This window comes from Mustela lutreola, chromosome 5 (genome assembly GCF_030435805.1).
Source record: "Mustela lutreola isolate mMusLut2 chromosome 5, mMusLut2.pri, whole genome shotgun sequence".
Classification (NCBI taxonomy): Eukaryota; Metazoa; Chordata; class Mammalia; order Carnivora; family Mustelidae; genus Mustela; species Mustela lutreola.
This window is the reverse complement of record NC_081294.1, coordinates 25,452,686-25,470,997: the sequence shown is the minus strand read 5'-3', so window position 1 is coordinate 25,470,997 and position 18,312 is coordinate 25,452,686. Positions and strand designations below refer to the sequence as shown.

At 50.9% G+C, this 18,312-nt stretch overlaps 1 protein-coding gene across 9 annotated transcripts in view; it reads right to left on the bottom strand.

Annotated features, from left to right (window-relative positions):
* The window catches only part of PDZD2 (PDZ domain containing 2), a 355,674-nt gene that overhangs the window by 10,141 nt on the left and 327,221 nt on the right, over window positions 1–18,312 (bottom strand). For all 9 annotated transcript variants that reach the window (XM_059173721.1, XM_059173722.1, XM_059173719.1 and 6 more), the window contains 7 exons: window positions 17,407–17,488; window positions 15,898–15,932; window positions 15,029–15,185; window positions 12,690–13,486; window positions 8,494–8,641; window positions 2,149–6,202; window positions 1,289–1,406 (listed from right to left, as the gene is read on the bottom strand). In XM_059173721.1, coding sequence (XP_059029704.1) covers window positions 1,289–1,406; window positions 2,149–6,202; window positions 8,494–8,641; window positions 12,690–13,486; window positions 15,029–15,185; window positions 15,898–15,932; window positions 17,407–17,488 — 5,391 coding nt within the window. The remainder of the gene's footprint in view (window positions 1–1,288; window positions 1,407–2,148; window positions 6,203–8,493; window positions 8,642–12,689; window positions 13,487–15,028; window positions 15,186–15,897; window positions 15,933–17,406; window positions 17,489–18,312) is intronic.

Genomic DNA, 18,312 nt, shown 5'->3' with positions numbered 1-18,312 from the left:
TCTGCTCACGTGAAAGCAAGTGAAGACTGCAGGATTATAAGGGGGAAAAGCCGTGTTCTGACCCAGGCCGGATTGCCCTTCCACAGCAAACCACAGTATGGTCTCCTGCGAAGTGTGGAACCAGAGCCGGGTGAAAGGGGAGGTGGGAGGCCCCAGAGGATGCCCCCCACCCCTCCTGGTGGCACTTGGCATTCTGTCCACATAAAGAGTCTCCCCTTTTGTTTGTGGTCCCTGAAAACGGCATCCCGTTTGTGAGCTGGTTGAGACCTTTTGCTTTTCTCCTCCATTTCCTCGACCACTGTCATTTAGTCTGGAGGAAAAGGGACCCAGCGAACCGTGATCCCACCGTGCCACCTGGATTGGAAATGCCAGAACAAGACTTGCAGGCGGGCGACGCGTGCTTATTGTCACAGGTTGAAGGAAGAAGGGAGATGACAGACGAGTCCCTTTTACTGAAAGTGAAAATGCTGGGTGTCTCGAGGTTCACTGCACAGACCCAAACCAGTGGGCGGAGGACCAGCGGGAGTATAGATAAGCTCAGGGCCACCGGTCTCCTCCCCATCCTGGTTCACTCCTCAGTAGATGCCAACAGCACAGCCCTCCTGGGTAATATGAGAATTTCTGGAACAGTGTTCTAGGACTTATCAGAGAACCAGGTCTATTACCAGTCGAGAAGATTTGTTCATAGTTACTTTTTTTCCCCTCTAAACAACTATTTATTAGGGCTCAAATCTCTATGGGTCGTCCTGAGAAATTAATGTTCTTCAGCGACATATTCTAGATATGAACCCATGGCTTCGGTTTGTTGAAGGACCTCATCTGTCAGGACCACCGTGTCTCGAACCCCAGGCTTCAGAAGCGCCCGGGCTGCCGGCCGGGCCGGTAGGCCGGGCTCCCCACACGCGCTAACCCGCGTCCCCAGCAGGTGGCTCCCTTGACAAGGAGCTGAGGTCCAGAGACGTGCTTGCGGTCCTTCCCTCCCGTCTCCAAGCCCCGAGTTCCGTTCTGAGGAGCCTCGGGGGACACACTCCAGACGCGGGGGGTGAGGAAGGCAGCTCGTCAGTCCTGGGGAGTCACACCAGCAGCTGCGCGGGGATTCCACAAGGCCTACCTAGCTCGAGGAGCGAGCCGCGGAGGGAGACCGCAGTCAGACCCCGTGGAAGAGCTCCCGGCACCGACCTGACCTGCGGCGGGTCCCCGGGGCTCTCGGGGCTCGCGGGGGGCCCAGTCTGAGTGCGCATGCGCGCGGCCGCCGCTCCCTCGCCCCCGCTTGTCGGGTTTCGCTCACCTCTGATTGTGCTTTCGCTTCCTGAATGAGAGTGAGGACGGTCGATGGGGACCCCACTGATGACAGAACAGACTGCACTCTTTGCTGGTCCCCCGCTGAGATGAGAAGCTGATCCAAACTAAAGAATATAAATATATTTGAAGAACATTAAAGAAAAAAAGCGATTTTTCCATTTCATAAGGACATATTTCAAAAGATCTCCTTTCTACCAAATCATGCTCTCTTTCGGTCCTAACAACTTGTCGTGCAAACCAAGGGGGAATCCTGAGAGCTCTAACAGGAACTTATTCGCAGCCAACAGCTCGGGGGAAGGACTATGGTTTCTGGGATCCCTCCAGAATGTTAGGGAACCAATCCTGGAGCTTAGAAGAAAATTTCTGACACACTAAAAAATATTCTTTAAAATATGTTAGAAATTTTCTGCTGAACTCTGGTCACCTTCAAAGGCCCAGGTTCTCCCCCGAGGTGTGTGGTAGGTGCCAAGTCCCTTCCAGGCTCCTCTCCTGGGCTACAATCTGGCAAAGACTTTCTCTGCAGGCACTGTGTGTTCTAGTATTGACATTAGAAACAAAGGGGCTAAACGTAGTGTGGCATCCTGGAAGAGAAAAAGGATGTTAGTGAAATTTGTTTGGTGATATCAGAATGAAGTCTGTAGTTTAGTTCATCGTGTTCTGCCAGTGTTAACTCCTTTTGCCAACTGAACCATGATTACGTCAGATGTTCACATCGGGAGGCGCTGGGTGAGGGGTTCTTCACAGGAGCTCTCTGCGTTCTCTCTGCAACTTCCTATAAACCTAAAGCTAGTTCGTAATTCTTTTTAAAACGTTTATTTGAACAAAAGGGGAGAGGCAGATGCTTACTTGACCGACCAGCCTTTTCCAGAAGGCAGATCCCAGGTGGTTTCACCCACATGATGGGCTGCACTGGGTCCCTCAGGCTCACTGGCTTTAGGGCTGCTTCTTCCTGGACAGGCCCCATCCCCTGGCTTCATGGGGCATGAAAGGGCGGTGGATCCACTGAGGCCTCCAGCGGGAGAGCCAAGCGACCTCCTGGGGACGATTTCCAGCTCGGTTTTGAAGAGCCCGGCAGTGGGCCCTGCCGGGAAATCCTCGCTGCAGAGCTTGTCCAGGTCTGGCATGCTCAGGGCACGCAGCTCCTGGAGCTTGGAGCGGGACAGGGGCGACGGCTGGGTGTGGCGCACGGAGGACTTGTTCCTCTTGCTGGGAGAGGCTGGAGTCACAGGGTGGGTGGGAATTCCAGAAGGACCGCGTGATTTCTTTGGGTCCAGGTCGGCGGCCTTGTTCCCAGCCTCTGCTGGGTTCTGCCGGGAGACCGTCAGCATCATGCTGGACGGGGACTTGCTCATTTGGGGGATGAGGGTGCTGGCTTCACTTTGGCTTTCGCTGCAGGAACTCAGGCTGCGTCTCAGTGATCTTGCTGTCACGTCAACAGGGTGGCTGAGGCCCCCCGAAACAATGCTGCCAGATGACCGTCTCCCAATGGGAGGCTTAGAGCTTACTGACAAAAAGGGGGACGCCCCAGACTTGGCCACCAGCCGGTCCGAATTGGCCAGGTTCTCAAAAGACTTGATCCTCTGCTTCACAGAGAAAAATGAGGTAGATTCATAGTTCTGCTCAGGGTAGTAATGTCTTCTGGTGACTTTGATTTTGTCTGTGACTAGAGAGCTCCTTTCTTGCACTGAGAGGACATCCCCTTCATTGGTGGTCGGAAGGTTCCTCGATGTCTCCAGAAGGGGCTTTACGCTATACATGCCCTGTCCGTTAGCCAGGCCAAGGACAATGCCTCTGGATGCCTTGGCCTCAGGGAGGCCCCCACTTGTCGCAAGGATCTGGCTGTCCCGATGCGAGCGACCTGGGCTGGGCAGGCCATGCCCCTCCCGGCCAAAATGGCTTGAAAACTGGGCGGGCATGGAGTAGGTCCTGGTCGCTGGCCTTGGTGTGAAGTACGGATGGTCCTCTGGTGCGGGGCCCCCTGCTGCACCATTCCTGGGCATCCCTAGGGAGCCTGACACCTGGCTTGCCTTCGCCTGGGAGGAATCGGCCTTTTTCGCAGGGAGTTGTGGGGAGGAGGAGGAAGAGGCCAGTTTTGCCACGCCGAATGGTCGCTGGCTTTCCGGCTCCACCTGGGAGGCACGAGATGGGAACGATGGTGGCTGATGTGCGGACGGCTCCAGGTACTGGTGACAGGGTCTAATTTCACTCTTGTCCTGACAGTTGCTCTGGGCCCAGAACCCTCCTAGTCTGTCACTCTCAGCAGGCTTGTCACTGCAGCCATTCTTTGGCATTCTCTCACAAGAGATTTCCACTATTTTCAGCTGGTTGGTTCTCTCTAGGGGATCGCCAGCAACTATTTTGCTTCCTCTGTCGCAAGTCACCCCTGGTTGGGCTGCCTGCGGCGCTGGATCCGTCTGGCTGGACCCGCGCCTCGTGCTTGGCCCTGGAGGCGGGACGTCCTGCCCGCGGGCGGCTGGGGACGCGCTGCTCCCCAAGGCCGCAGCGGGTGCCCTGCTCTCCGGGCTGCACCGCGGAGACCCAGGGGCGGCTGCGTAAGGGCCATCGGGCTCGGGGTGGAAAGCCGCCTGCGATCTACAGCATGCGTCTTGCTCAGGAAGGGTCCTGGGGGAGGTGTGGGGCGAAACGGAGGCTGGGACGCTTGTTTCGGCCGCGGGGGGCTTCGGCGACCCCGAGGCAGCAGGCGGCCTGCTCTCCAGCACGCACTGGGGGGGCCTGGGGGCTGCTGTGGCGCTCTTCTCCGGCTCCTCCAGCTCGGTGGTGTGGAACCGGGGGGCTGCTCCCTTGGGAAGCGCTCTGTCGGAGGTCTGGGGCGAAATGAGGGGTTTCCTGGGGTCCATCCCACTGGCCTTGGCCCCAGGAGCAACAGGGGCCTCCGAAGTGACCTTGCTCTTGCTTTTGATGCTCAGTCTCTTCAGCTTAGGGCCGGACTTGGGTTTCTGACCGTTGTTTAACGGTGTTTCCACAGAACCCTTTTTAGGTGGGTCTTTATTTTCCAGGCTCACTTTCAGCTGTGGGGGGCTCTGAAGCCCAGCAACCCCCTTTTTGTGGCAGGAACTCGACCCCTGACTTTTGGAGTCAGGACTCCTGGCGGGCACCACGGGCTGCTCCTTTTCCGTTTTGCCCTGTGCGGCTGAGCCGTGGTTATTTTTGTTTATTTCTTTAAACCAGGCCATGATGGGCCTCCGGGAGATCATTTTTGGTTTCTGGAGTGGGTCATCCACGTCCTGACTTTCGGAGATGTGCAGAGTCGTCAAAACGGATTCTCCATTCTTAGGGACATCCGTGCTGAAGGGGGATGGATTTTCAGCGTCACTGACATTTGTGTCTTGTTTTTTATGGGGGGTTTTGTCACCGAGCAGGTCATGTTCTAGACCGTTGACCACGTTCAGACTGCGGAGAGTGACCGGAAGGCTGTGGAAATGACCGGGGGCCTTAGGGGGCCGGCCGCTCTCCACAGCGGAGCCCGCGCGGGGGTCTTGCAGGGTTTCTTCTTCACATGAGGGCCTGGGGTCCTGTGACGGCCTTCGGTCTGCATGAAGCTCATGCTCCCGAGAGCTTGTATCCAAGAGAGAAAACGGCTGGGAAGAGTCCGGAATCGAAGGGCAGGAGGTGCCAGGGACAAAGGACGCTCTCTCGCGCGGGTTTCCCACCACCTGCCGGAGCGCGCTGTGCTTCAGCCGCAGCACTCTGGCTGGCACCGGGCAGGGTGCAGGCTGGGCGGGGGCGGGAGCAGTAGCTGAGGGGGCGTGGGGGGAACCATCTGGAGAACAAATCTCGATTTGCTCCTCCTCAGACTCGGTAGTGTTTTCCTTGTGAGAAGAGCGGCGAGAACGAGGAGGTGACCAGTTGTCCCCGCTGGAAGCTCGTGGGGCTTCGCTGAGCGATTCCGGGTCAGAAGACGAGTCCTCTGCGTCACCATACATGGATGAGAGGGATGGCTCTGTGCTGTCGCCGAGCCCTGACAGGGACATGCTGTCTTCATGAAAACTGCTGAAATTTCTAGAGTAGTTGCTCAGGAAGTTTTTGTTCACAGTAAAATGTTTGTCGGGATTAATGGAATCCAAAACGGAAGGCTGGGAGGCCCAGTGTGGGTGAGGGGGCTGGCCAGCAGCTGCCCAGGTCCTCCCCGGGGTGGGGGTCTGGCTGCCCAGGACTGGCTCGGCAGGGCGGGAACCTCCGCTTCCCGCTCCTGCTGGAGGCTGGCCCTGAGAATGTCCCTCTGGAGTCAGCTGGTCCCCTCCGTGAGGAGACCGGAGTCTTGGTTCTGATGTATCCAGCTCCTTGATGAGTTTGTCGATGTCGGTCACCGGACTGCCCCCGCGTTCCCTGGGGCAGCAGTGGCCCGAGACACTGCCACACCCCCCGCCAGCCTTGTCCGCGGGAGACGGCAGGGTGGGGCTGGCCTGCGGGGCCCTCTCGGACCCAGAGTCTGTTCCCTTGAGCAGAGCAGAGCCCCGGGAGCTTTCGGGCACGAGGACTGCTGTTGTCTGTGGAGCCTTGCTGTGGTTGCCGGGAACTCTGGGTCTCTCCTCGGGGGACGTGAGGTCTCGAGACAGGGCGGTGCCCGCTGGAGATGCTCGCTCTGCCTCAGGTCCTCCCCCGAGGGCAGCTGCCTTCCTGGGCGAGCTGGCTTCTGGGGCTGCTGGAGGGTTGCTGAAGTCATGCCGAGCCGCTGCCGTCTTCTTGGGGGATGAGCTGCGCTCCGGGCCGGGTCCCACTTGACATCTGTCCTCAGACTCAGGAACCCTGGGTGCCACTGGCTCTCTGGGGTCCTCAGGCCGCCTGGCTTGCCCTGTGTCCACGGAGGTCTTGCTGGGGTCAGGATGAGCTGCCCACTTCTGCCCTGGGGTAGGGACGAGGTCTGGGGGACCCACCAGTCCTGGGGTGAGAATATAAAGGAAAGGTGGGGGGTCGGGGGGAGACAGGGGAAAATGTGAGAAAATAGAAAAACTATTAAAAAAAAAAAAAAGGAAAACTTAATCTTTTTTTTTTTTTTTTTTTTCCCCAGAAAGACCTTCCACAACCTAAATGTAGCCTTCCCGTTGTTCTGTTCTTGCCTCTAAAATCACAGAGCACTCACATCTACCAAATTCTACCCTGCGCGCGGTGCTCTGAAGCCCCTCAGACTGGCTGGCAGGATAAAGCTCTGTTTCTGCCCCTTTCTCCCTTGGTTATCTTCAAGGATGGGGACATCAGAAATCCTTCACTCGGTCTCTTGACACCATCTGCTCTGATGGCAAAAGCCTCAGGAGTCAGGTTCTTTCATCCTTTCACTTTGTGGTTCATTCCGCGGAGGTCTGGGGTCTCCGGGTTGCTGCTCTCCGTGGGTTTGGCCTCAGGGTGTGGGGACTTGCGGCTCAGTGCAGGAGAGGAGAGAGGAGGCTGACTTGGGAAGACACAGGGGAGCTGCAGAAGGATGCAAGCTGGCCCTGCGCCTGAACCGGGTCTTGGGTGTGTTCAGAGGCCCGGGAGAACTGCGAGGCCACATGACCTGGGAAGCGGGGACAAAAGGGGTGGGACCTGACAGGGGTCCCAGGTGAAGAGGTGGCCACACAGTGATGAGGAGGAAGATGAAGAAAATGGAATGAAAGCAGGGAGAAAAGGGCATGTGATGGGACGGGTGCAGGGAAAGGTGCCGATGCCAGGGACGGCAGGACATGGTTATTCCAGGAGGTGGGTCCCGGAGAGCCTCTGTCCTGGGGGTACCTCCTTGCAAGGCTCTGTACACCCTCAGGCTAATCTGTGTGCCTCTGGCCCATGGCATCGGATAATCAGGGGAAACTGGCATAAGAGAAAACAGTAAATTTGCTATTTTCTTAGGAACCAGGAGTTATAGTGATGCAGTCACAATGGAAGCACCTGCTTTGAGAAGACTGTCTACCCAAATGTTACACTCCTTCCTCATCTCCCACGCTAGTCATCTTAATTGCATATGCCTTTCCCCTCCTGAAGTCCCTGTGTCAACAATGAAGGACTAATTATTAACACTGTGCTACAAGTTTCTCATGCACTTAGTTTTCCTCCCAACACCATGAGGTGGGTCTGGTCTCCCTCTGCTTTGGAACAGTAGGGAACTGAGGCACAGCGTGGCTTAGCAACGGGTGCAGGACCGCAGAGTGTACAGCCAGGGGTCACCTGGGAAGTCAGTCCCATAGCCTACTCCTAAACCCTGACTGCATGACCTCTGTGTAGACAGCACCTGGCCACAGCAAGGTAGGCCCATCAAGACCTCTGCGGAGACTGTATATAACTTCCCCCGGCCCCCATGAAAGGTGAGGGACATGCCAAGACTTGAATCTCTGGGCTCCTGTCCTCTGCTCAACCGTTTGAATTCCCTTCAGAATGACTTTCCTGCTTCTGCTGGTGCCAGCCATGGGGAACAGTCACAACGAGACAAAAGGAGGGGATGTGAAGGTTATTCTCTAGCTTCGGATCTACTTGCTGAGCAAACCCTAAATTTTTATTAACAATTTGACTTTATTGCAAAGTGTGTAACTGAAGAGCGTTTTTGACGGAGGTTACGTGACACAGAAGCAGTTCTCGATGTCACCGCCTTCCCCAATCTCATCATGGGAAGGACAATGACTCACTTACGGCACACGAAGGGGAAGAGGGCCTGGCAGCCTTTGCAAACGATGTTGCAGGTGCGGAAGGCCACGGCAGACGTGGGTGCGGTTTCCTAGCTAGAGTCGGTCACAGAGGTGCCGAGGCAGACGCATTAGTGCTCAGGACGGCTGGCTGGGGCCAGCACCAGTCACCCAGGCCAAAAGCATCTTACTGACCTCTCTGCATGCCGCTCAAACATTATATTCTGCAGATGCAGGAAGTAAAAAATATTTCTCAGTGCATTTGATTTCACGTGAGCCGAGTATTGAAATTCTGAAGGGCAGGAACTCCTCTATGTCATCTTATGTCTCATTCATGAAGGCACCCATCACAAAAGAGTAAGGAGTGTCAAGTGGCTGGAAATGGACCACTCTGATGTGGAATTAAAACTATGAGTTCAGGCATGATGATCTAGTAAAGTTAAATGCAGGCAGCTTGTAAATATCACTAATCTGTGGAAGAGGGTTTTTTTTCCCCCCTCAAATTTCTCCACATGTAACATTTTTATTAGGGTAAGGGCTGCTCTCCCATCTTGAAGCTTAACAAGCAATGAAATAATCCTACCTGTCCTGGGTTGTTGACCCTGCTCTGGTGCAGCTTCGAGCAGGTTCTCTGGGCAGCGGCTGGCATCTGGGTGGGACAGGGCAGCAGCAGGCTCCCAGCTGGCAGGGACATGCTCATCGCCGATGATGGACAGCTTCCCCAGAGGTTCCTGACACAATGACAACCACAAGTCACTGTTGACAGCTTTCAGGTTTCCTGCGCCCTAAGACATCACACACGAAAGCTCTGCTTTAAGAAATTTCCGAGATTCTGGGGGTAAGGCCGCTAGAAATTACACGGTCTTGTCACTCTGCCTAAGCCTCGGTTTTCTCAACTTTGAAATGAGGGTGATCAGGGAAATGCAAATCAGAATCACGTGGAGAATCACCCGCAAGGGTGGCTGTGACCCAAAACGGAAATAACAGGTGTTGGCGGGGATGGAGAGGAAAGGGACCTGCGTGCGTTGCTGGCAGGAATGGGAAATGGTGCAGCCCCTACGGAAAACAGTACAGACATTCCTCAAAAAAATAAGAAATAGAGATACCATACGATCCAGATATCACATTTCTGGGTATAGACCCAGAAGAATCGAAAGCAGGTTCTCTAAGAGATATGTGTACTCCCGTGTTGATGGCAGCACTGTCTGCAATAGCTAAAATGTGGAAGCAGTTCAAGTATCCATTGAGAGATGAATGGACAAGCAAAATGTGGAACGGACCTATGATGGAATATTACTCAGCTTTAGAAAGGAAGGAAGTTCTGACACATGCTACAGTCGGGATGAGCCTGGAGAACATTATGGGAAGTGAAGGAAGCCAGTCACAGAAAGACACAGACTGTCTGATTCCATTTAGATGAGGTACTAGGAGTTGCTGACATCAGAGAGACAGTGGAGTGGTGGTTTCTGGGGGCTGGTGGGAGGGAATGGAGGGTTACTGTAGGACGGGCACAGAGTTTTCTGGAGATGGCGGTGATATTGCACATTATGAATGTTTGCCCCTGAACTGCATGCTTTTGTTAGGTGTATTTTACCACAGTCAAAAAACTGGGGACAGGCGCGCCTCGATGGCTCAGTGGGTTAAAGCCTCTGCCTTTGGCTCAAGTCATGGTCTCAGGGTCCTGGGATCGAGCCCCACATCGGGCTCTCTGCTTAGCAGGGAACCTGCTTCCTCCTCTCTCTGCCTGCCTCTCTGCCTACTTGTGATCTGTCAAATAAATAAATAAATAAATAAATAAATCTTTAAAAAACTGGGGACAAAATGGAGATAAGACTTGCCCTGTCTACATGAAAAAGTGCTCAACAACACTCAGCATCAGGGAAATACAAATCAAAACCACAGTGAGATACCACCTCACACCAGTCAGAATGATTACAATTAACAAGTCAGGGAACAACAAATGTTCGCACAGATGTGGAGAAAGGGGAATCCTCCTACACTTTTGGTGGGAATGCAAGCTGGTGCAGCCACTCTGGAAAACAGCAGGGAGGTTCCTCAAAAAGTTAAAAGTAGAGCTACCCTACAACCTAGCAATCACACTACTGGGTATTTACCCTAAAGATACGAATGTAGTGATCCTAAGGGGTACATGGGCCCAAATATTCATAGCAGCAATATCCATAATTGCTAAACTATGGAAAGAGCCTAGATGTGCATCAACAGATGAATGGATAAAGAAGACGTGGTACATATATACAATGGAATACTATGCAGCCATCAAAAATGAAATCTTGCCCTTTGCAATGATGTGGATGGAGCTAGAGGGTATTATGCTAAATGAAATAAGTCATTCAGAGAAAGATAATTATCATATGATCTCTCCGATATGAGGAATTTTGGAGGCAGAGCAGGGGGTTGCAGGGGGCAAGGAGGGGAAAAAATGAAACAAGATGGGATCAGGAGGGAGACAAACCATAAGAGACTCTTAATCTCAAGAAACAAATTGAGCATTGCTGGGTGTGGCAGGGGCGGGATAGGGTGGTTGGATTATGGACAGTGGGGAGGTATATGTTACGGCGAGTGCTGTCAATTGTGTAAGAGTGATGATCCACAGACCTGTACCCCTGAAGCAAATAATACATTATATGTTAAAAAAAAAAAAAGACTTGCCCTGTCTAACTCATAGCGTTTTATTTTATTATTTTTTTACTTTATTTATTTATTTAATTTTTTTTGAGAAAGAAAGAGCGAGCACACGTACAGTGAGGGAGGGTTGGAGGGAGACAGAGACTCTTAAGCAGGCTCCACGAACAGCACAGGGCCTGACCCGGGGTTTGATCCCACGATCCTGAAATCATGACCTGAGCCAAAATCAAGAGTCGGACATTAACCAACTGACCCACCCAGGCACCCTCATAGAGTTTTAAATAAAAGAGGATTAAGTGAACCATTATAGAAACCACATGCAGCCCACAAAAGGCTTTCTAGATGTAAGACATTATTGTCTTTATACTCGCTTAATGATATCCAAGACTATAAGAGCAGCTCCTCAGTTTAGCACTTAGGGTTAGGACTTATCTGAATAAATGAAATTCACATTTAATATTTCAAAATTTCACTTTAGCCAAGTGTCAATTATTTTATCTACCTTTCTTCTATCTAAAACCTACTATAAAAAGAGAAAATTCACTATGAAGTTATATCAGCTTTATTTAAAATTCACCCTCTGAGTTAAGTAGTCAGAAAGTGGCCCAAAGGTGGCAGCAGAGGAGAGAGCGGAACTGTATTTTAAAATGTTTAATCTTCTTATATGACGTTGGTCTCAATTTAAAAAGTATTCAATGAAAACAGTAGAAGACAACCAAGAAGAGTTAAACTTTTGTGCAAAAGTTTTAAATGCATCTCGAAATTCTTATTGGGAATACTCATTCACAATGACAAAAGCTCTATATAAGCTATCATGAATAAAACCCCTGATTTATATAGATATCCAAAACGGGCTGAGGATACTTTTTGAAACCTATTAACTTTGCATTTTAAAACACGTATGGTAGGGGGGGGCCTGGGTGGCTCAGTTGGTTAACCTCTGCCTTCAGCTCAGGTTATGATCTGAGGGTCCTGGGATTGAGCCCCGCATGAGGCTCCCTGCTCAGCGGGAGACCTGCTTCTGCCTCTGCTCCTCCCCCTGCTTGCGCTCTCCCCCTCTCTCAAATAAATAAACAAAATCTTAAAAAAAAAAAAAAAGAAGAAAAGAACATATGCTAGTTGGAACCAATAACACTTTTTAGGAGGATGAAGAAGGATGGATGTTTCTACTTTTTCTATACAGTTAACAAAAATCCCTTCTGCCTAATACAGTTTTTATGACTTCATATTTTCTGGGTCTGTTTACACGTATGTTTGTATAAAGCACTCGAACACGCATCTTTATAAACACGGCCTTACAATCACCTCAGAGAGAAACTATTTATGTTGAGATCGTAAACAACATTCGTTTCTCTCACACTCTCCTTGCTTAAGTGGAAGTTTACTGATTACAAATGAGCAATTTGACAATTCTACATCGTTGTAGCATATGTGCAATAAAGCTGTAACATAAATAATACTGACTTGCATCTAAAGTGGTGCGTTATAAGTTTCTTTTTTTAAGATTTTTATATGTAAGTAATCTCTACACCCAATATGGGGCTCACACTTAAAACCCCGAGATTGAGAGTCACACGCTCCCAACTGAGCCAGCCAGGCGGCCCAGCGTGTGATTGGTTTCTAGCGTGCCCATTATTTCATGTGATTCTCACAACGAGGGTGAGAATCATTCCACATCATCCCCAAAGTCTGGGAGAGAGAAGGGTCGCTCAGAACCTCATCAACTGGAGGGAAGCACTGTTAGGCTGTGTTTGATGGTCAGCCCAGGTCTGGGAGACGATCTGGGTCCAAAACTTGCCTCCGTGGTCCCCCACCCGCCAGCGGAGCAGAGCCGGTGCTCTTCGCCAGTCTCCCGCCCCCCTTCCCTCATCCACCATGGCCCCGTGTCCAGGCAAGAGAGTGATTTCATCGCCCGGCAGGCTGATCGATGACCGGATCCCTGGGCATGGGCCCCCACCTCCCTGCTGATACGCAGGCAGGCTCCCGAGCAGCCCGTGGACGGCAACGAATGACCGCGGCAAGAGAAGCCGCCAGCCACTGACCCTCTTCCAGGCGGGTCACGCTCTCACACACCCCATCCTCACTCACAGGGTAGTGACTCAGGTCCCAAGTTATGAAGAGGAGATCAGTTACCTTTTCCGCCGTTCCCCCTGGATGAAAACCAGGCCTGGTCTCTTTGCTGGAAGTGGCCCGGACACAGGGGACGTCGGCTCCAGCGGTCAGATGCACCGTCTCCGAGGTGCTGGGCCTGGCGTCAGCCTCGGGCCTTTTGTGATGTGGGCTGACTCTGGCCACTGGTTTGTGCCTGGACCCCAGGCTGTCATTCTTCTGCTGGGCAGACCTGGGGGGATCTGTGTTCCCCAGACTCTGGGTGCCTGTGTCAGCTTTGTATTCTAATTTGGGGGAACTCTTTGATCCAGAGAGCTCCTTCCTCCCTGAGCAGCCAGGGCCACCCCTGTGGGCTTCCGCAGAGGCCAACAGGTTGGCTGCTCGGGAAGGAGTGTTCCCCAGGCCCTCTGGGACACTCTCCTCTAAGTCCAGTGAGCTGCCAAGGAGAGGCACTGAGGAGGCCTTGCTGACCACGGTTTTCTGGGGCTGTTCCCCCCGGCTGTTGATACCCATGACCTTGGAAGAGGTCATCAGGGTGTGCCTTGAGTTGACCTCTGTCAGAGGCCTGCTGGGACCAGGAAGGGTCCCCGGGAGAGAAATGCAGTCCCCTTCGCCGTCAAACTCTTCCTCATCACTAGCATCGTCTGTGTCATAGCAGCCCACCCTCCTCTGGCGGAGGAGCGGGTTCCGGGGGTGCTGCGGGCTTCCAGGAAGACTGGCTTGTCTGGCAACCGTCACCTGCTTGTGGAAGAGCCCAGAGGACCGCTGGCTTCCTAGCGTCACAAGGCTGTTGGCTCGGGGTTTTCCTGGCTCCTTGTGAGCTGTGGGGATGGGGAAAGAAATAGTCAAATGAATAGGGTTTCCCGTCTGGCCTTGTTTTATAAATCCCCCCTCATTACACAGGAGCATTCCCACCCTCAAAACTGCTGGCCATTCAGCCTCTGGCCACTGACCACCCAGATTCAAGGATATGGCCTCCTGCGATTTGCACCCAGTAGACAGCCGGCTTCTCTCTCTCCTTTTCCTAATGGCCTCCCTTTTTGTTTGCTTAGTTTTATTTTATTTATTTTCTTAACCTCAACCTCTGGATTGTATGCTGCCTAGAGACAGAAATGTTTAATTCAACGTCCAGGATGCCTAACACACTGCTAGGGTTCAAACCAGATGCTGTTGCTGGGAAGTCCTCTTTGGGATGATGCCCGGAGACCAGCCAGCCCCACACCCCTGCACGTTCTGATCACACGAGGCCCTTCTTTCATTTGCAGAGATGGCTGGGGGCAGAGGGGTGCGGCACACAGAAGCTCCTAGAGCATGGTACTGGGAAGCCCGAGATTATATTATCTATGTAAGTTCCAAGCAGGGACAGGGAAAGCCCGTGCTGCTCAGCAAATCGTCCAGGGCTTGCTAAATGTATGGCGAATTACATGTGCTTCCACCGTGTGAGAGAAATGCTTCTATCAGGGGTGCCTGGGTGGCTCAGTGGGTTAAAGCCTCTGCCTTAGGCTCAGGTCATGATCCTAGGCTCATCGGGCTCTCTGCTCGGCAGGGAGCCCGCTTTCCTTCCTCTCTGCCTGCTTCTGACTACTTGTGATCTCTGTCTGTCAAATAAATGAACAAAATCTTAAAAAAAAAAAAAAAAAAAAAAAAAAAAAGCTTCTATCAGAGACAGGAGTAAGCTTGTCAGCTGTTCCAAATGAGAGCCAGAGTGGTCAAGTCTGCCTATCCTAAGACAGGGATGTTCTGGTGCAGACAGTAGAAACAAACAAACAAACAACAAAAGAAAAGAAAAGAAAAAAGAAAAAAAAAAGCGAATCACACCAGCAGAAGCTGGAGGAATCAGTACGGTTCGCATCAGATCATTCTCTCATAGTACAGTGAGAGCGTGATCAAGGAGATTTAGAAGCAAACAACTGTTTGACAACACCGATCTCTTACGAGTTCTGAATCTTTCACTCAGCTGCCTTCTTAAATCAATTCAGTTTGGGCCTGGTGAGGGAAGGGACCTGGGATTTGGCTAGAAATCCCTAAAACAGAAGGCTGTTAGGTGGTCACGCTGATTTCATGCCATAAATGTCAAGATGATGCTACGTAAGTAAGATCTGAACACTGACCAGGTGAGCCATCTCCAACACTCGGGTACAGAACGTGAGCCTGGACCCTTCGACCCAGAACCAAGGGGCCAGTCAGCGGGGGGACGGGGGCTGTATTTTCCAAAAATAAATTCAGAATTTAGTCAGGGTAAAAAGTCGGCTTCTAGGCGACCAAAGCCATGGTTTCCAGGTCCCCGTTTTATGTCCCCCGGACATTATACTGTCCTGCTATATAAACCAATGGGACCCGAGTCAGAGAATAGCATTGTTTACTGGAGGTTTTGGCTGGGGGGCCACCGTCCTCGGAGGTGCTGCCGCCGCTGCCCGGAGGGTCCTCATCCTCAGAAGCAGCCACCACGAAGTCTGACAGGGAGCCTGGGATGCTGTGGGCAAAGTACGGGGAGGCTTCGGCTTCAGACGTCAGGGCGTCCTGTTGGAGGAGACGGAGCGGGATGAGGAGGAAGGCACGCCAGAAGGCGGTTATCTGAAACAGTAATTCCCGGCTTTCCAAGAACACTCTGTTCTCACCCGTGGCCGTCTGCAGCAGTGGTGAGAGTGGACACCCACTCCCGTGGACCCTAGGACGGCTAAATTAAACAACTAATGAAAAAGGCAACAGCTGCTGCCAGACAATGTTTTTAAGAGATTTTTTTTTGGCCAAATGTTTAGCGATGACCAGAAAAGCCACAGAAGCAATATATCAACCAACCCAGGAAAAACACTGGGGGAAGAGATAGGAAAATGGGACGCCATTCCAAGCCACTGGTTCAGCCTAGTGATGGAATAGAAAAGAGGGGAGTCTGAGTCCTGTGCTCGGATCCACTGGGACTGAGCCATCGCCAGCTGGGAAAGATTCCAGTCTCCTTAAAGTCACAGGTCCCCCCGAAAACCAACTGGGGACCCCTCTATTGTGGAGCAGTTTGAAAACCGCTTCTTAAACTGCAGCTCAGTTCTTTTATTGTTGCTCTATTCTTTCCTTAGTTGAGTATTTAATAAAAGAAACACCCATTTTTGTATCTTCTCAAATTAGCATTGTTGCTGTCATCTGTGAAGTAGCCAAAACCCTCAGGGCTGACTTAAGGGCTCCAGGAATTGGTTCATGAGCCAGCGGCGGAGTGAGGCAGCAGTGCGCCTTGACTCACCTTTTTTGCAAGAGAGGGACTCTTCAAGGGGGTACCTGTTGGAGAGAAAATTCACCAGACTGTCAAAACAGCAAAGCTCACATCCTTGCAAATATTTTACATTCTTATCCACAAAAGAAGGAGCCAAACACATTAACACCCCCTTTGCTTCACTGACACTGATGGACCAGGTGCATATGCATAGGTACCCGATCCCTACTCCATCCCAACTCCCATTTTCAGCCCCTGATGATGGGATGATCCCAGTCAGAAGTAACTTCTGAATCTTGAAAGTCTTTTGTATTGCCATTTCCATACACACAGTATAATTTAATTATAAGTGGATGCCCCTCGTCTCCCTTCCTCAATTATGTAATGCTTCACTGAGACCTTCACTGATCTGACCGCACAGTGCTCAGCACTGCACCTGGATCTAGGGAGTATTCAGTGCTATCTGTTGAGTGGACTGAAGGATCAACGAACAGAGAAACAACACTCAGGAAACTCACGAAGGAACTCGGAGGAGGGTTGAATACCTATATTGGTTTTCAGTAGAAGGATGAAAAGATTTAGCATCAAAACTTTAAATTATGTGCCATGAGCAAAAAGATCTTGTGCATGAATTTCACAGCTTAATAAAATCTTTCATGAATGATGGCAGGGGTATGCCAAGGTTATGAGGGGACAGCTCGCAGGCAGGTCAGGAGAAGGAGCTGGCCGAATAAAGAGCCCATTATGGCTGTGGCCACTCTAAATATATTAATTACAGATGCAAATAATCAGGGTATTACATGGCTGCCAAAAAATCCTATGCCTTCCTTTTCCTCTGACAACCAGTAACTCATAGCTCAGTTCCTTTTCCTCCTGACATCAATCTTGACATTGGCAATATCTTGAGTTGAGACATGTTTGCAGAGTCCCTTTGGATTTCCATTCTACCGGAAACATTACTTTTAAAACTTGACGCAATGTTTCCCATTTGAAATTCATAGGAAATTCTTACTATCTCAATCCTTCTCTGCCTGAACTTTTCCACTTAAGAAGGCGGAAATCATGATTTGGGGAGCTTCTATGGTTACCCTTCCTAAGTTGAAATCTAAAAAAATATCTACTTATTATTGAAGGAAGGTTGCCTTACTGGGTGGAAATCTTTAGTTCACATGAAGAAACCCCAGGCTTTGGGATAGAGAACACTCTGTGTCTACCAAACAACCGATATATTGGTATTACTTTTCCTCCTCGGCTATTTCAGATGAATTACACATAAACACGTGAAATGCTGTTAACTCACTTTTGCAAATTATCTCATAGTGTAAGAAGCATGCATGATTAGAACTTTAATAAAGCACATTAAGTAACAGCAGAAATCAAAAACAGCAGCTGGGAGAAAGCACAGGATCTGGTTGACAATGACTTCTGGCAAACCCAATGATGACAAAGAATCCAGTAACCCGACATGGGGCAGGGCCCCCAGGGGAGCTTCCTGAGAAGCCCTGCTGAACACTGAATGAAGACGGGCTATTATAGTACCTGAGCCAGGAGAGGAGCTGGCCTCCTTGCTCTCCTGATAAGTGCTGCGTGCGATCACTGCATCCATTTCCTGCTCTGAAATCTGATTTTCAGCAGAAAGCACAAATTAGATGGTTTTATTTATTTATTTCCCCCCAATAAAAGTAGCTAGGACCTGAGTCAGAGGCTGAGTGCAGATAAGGAAGGAAACCACAAAGCCCGTGATTATGTCCACCCTCGGAAGCAATGACTCAGGGCACATAAGGACACCGGGTTAGCCAATCGCTTCCGACGGTGTGTTTGGAACAAGGTCTTAGGCTGTTCCCAGCGTCGTTAATGCTCAGGTGCCACAGTTACCAACCATGGGCCAAAACCTGCCTTTCTCTGGAACTTTCACTTCTAATTCTTTTTTCCCCTAGATTTTATTTAAACAATCACCAACCTACCTAAAGCTTGTAAGAGTAGCGTAAAAAGAGGGTACTCTTTGTGGTTGTTGGTTTTAAACATTCTGCCACATTTACACTCATGCTTTTTTAAGACTGATTTGAGATATATCTATATCTATCTATCTATCTGAAATCTATTTATTTGACAGAGAGAGAAAGAGGGAGGGAGAGAGAAGGCACAGGAGGGGAGGGAGAAGCAGAGGAAGAGGGAGGGATAATCTGAGCACAGAGCCCGGTGCAGGGCTCGATCTCATGACCGCCAGACTATGACCTGAGCCTAAACCAGGAGTTAGAGGCTTAACCAACTGAGCCACCAGGTGCCCCACTCATGCTCTTTCTACACACACACACACACTGCTTCACTTTTTACCAAACCATCTGGAAGTTAGCTGCAGACATCAGGAACCTTCACCCAGAAATATTTTAGCATGTCTCCTCAAAACAAGAACATTCTCTTCAATAACCCTGGCACTATTGCCAT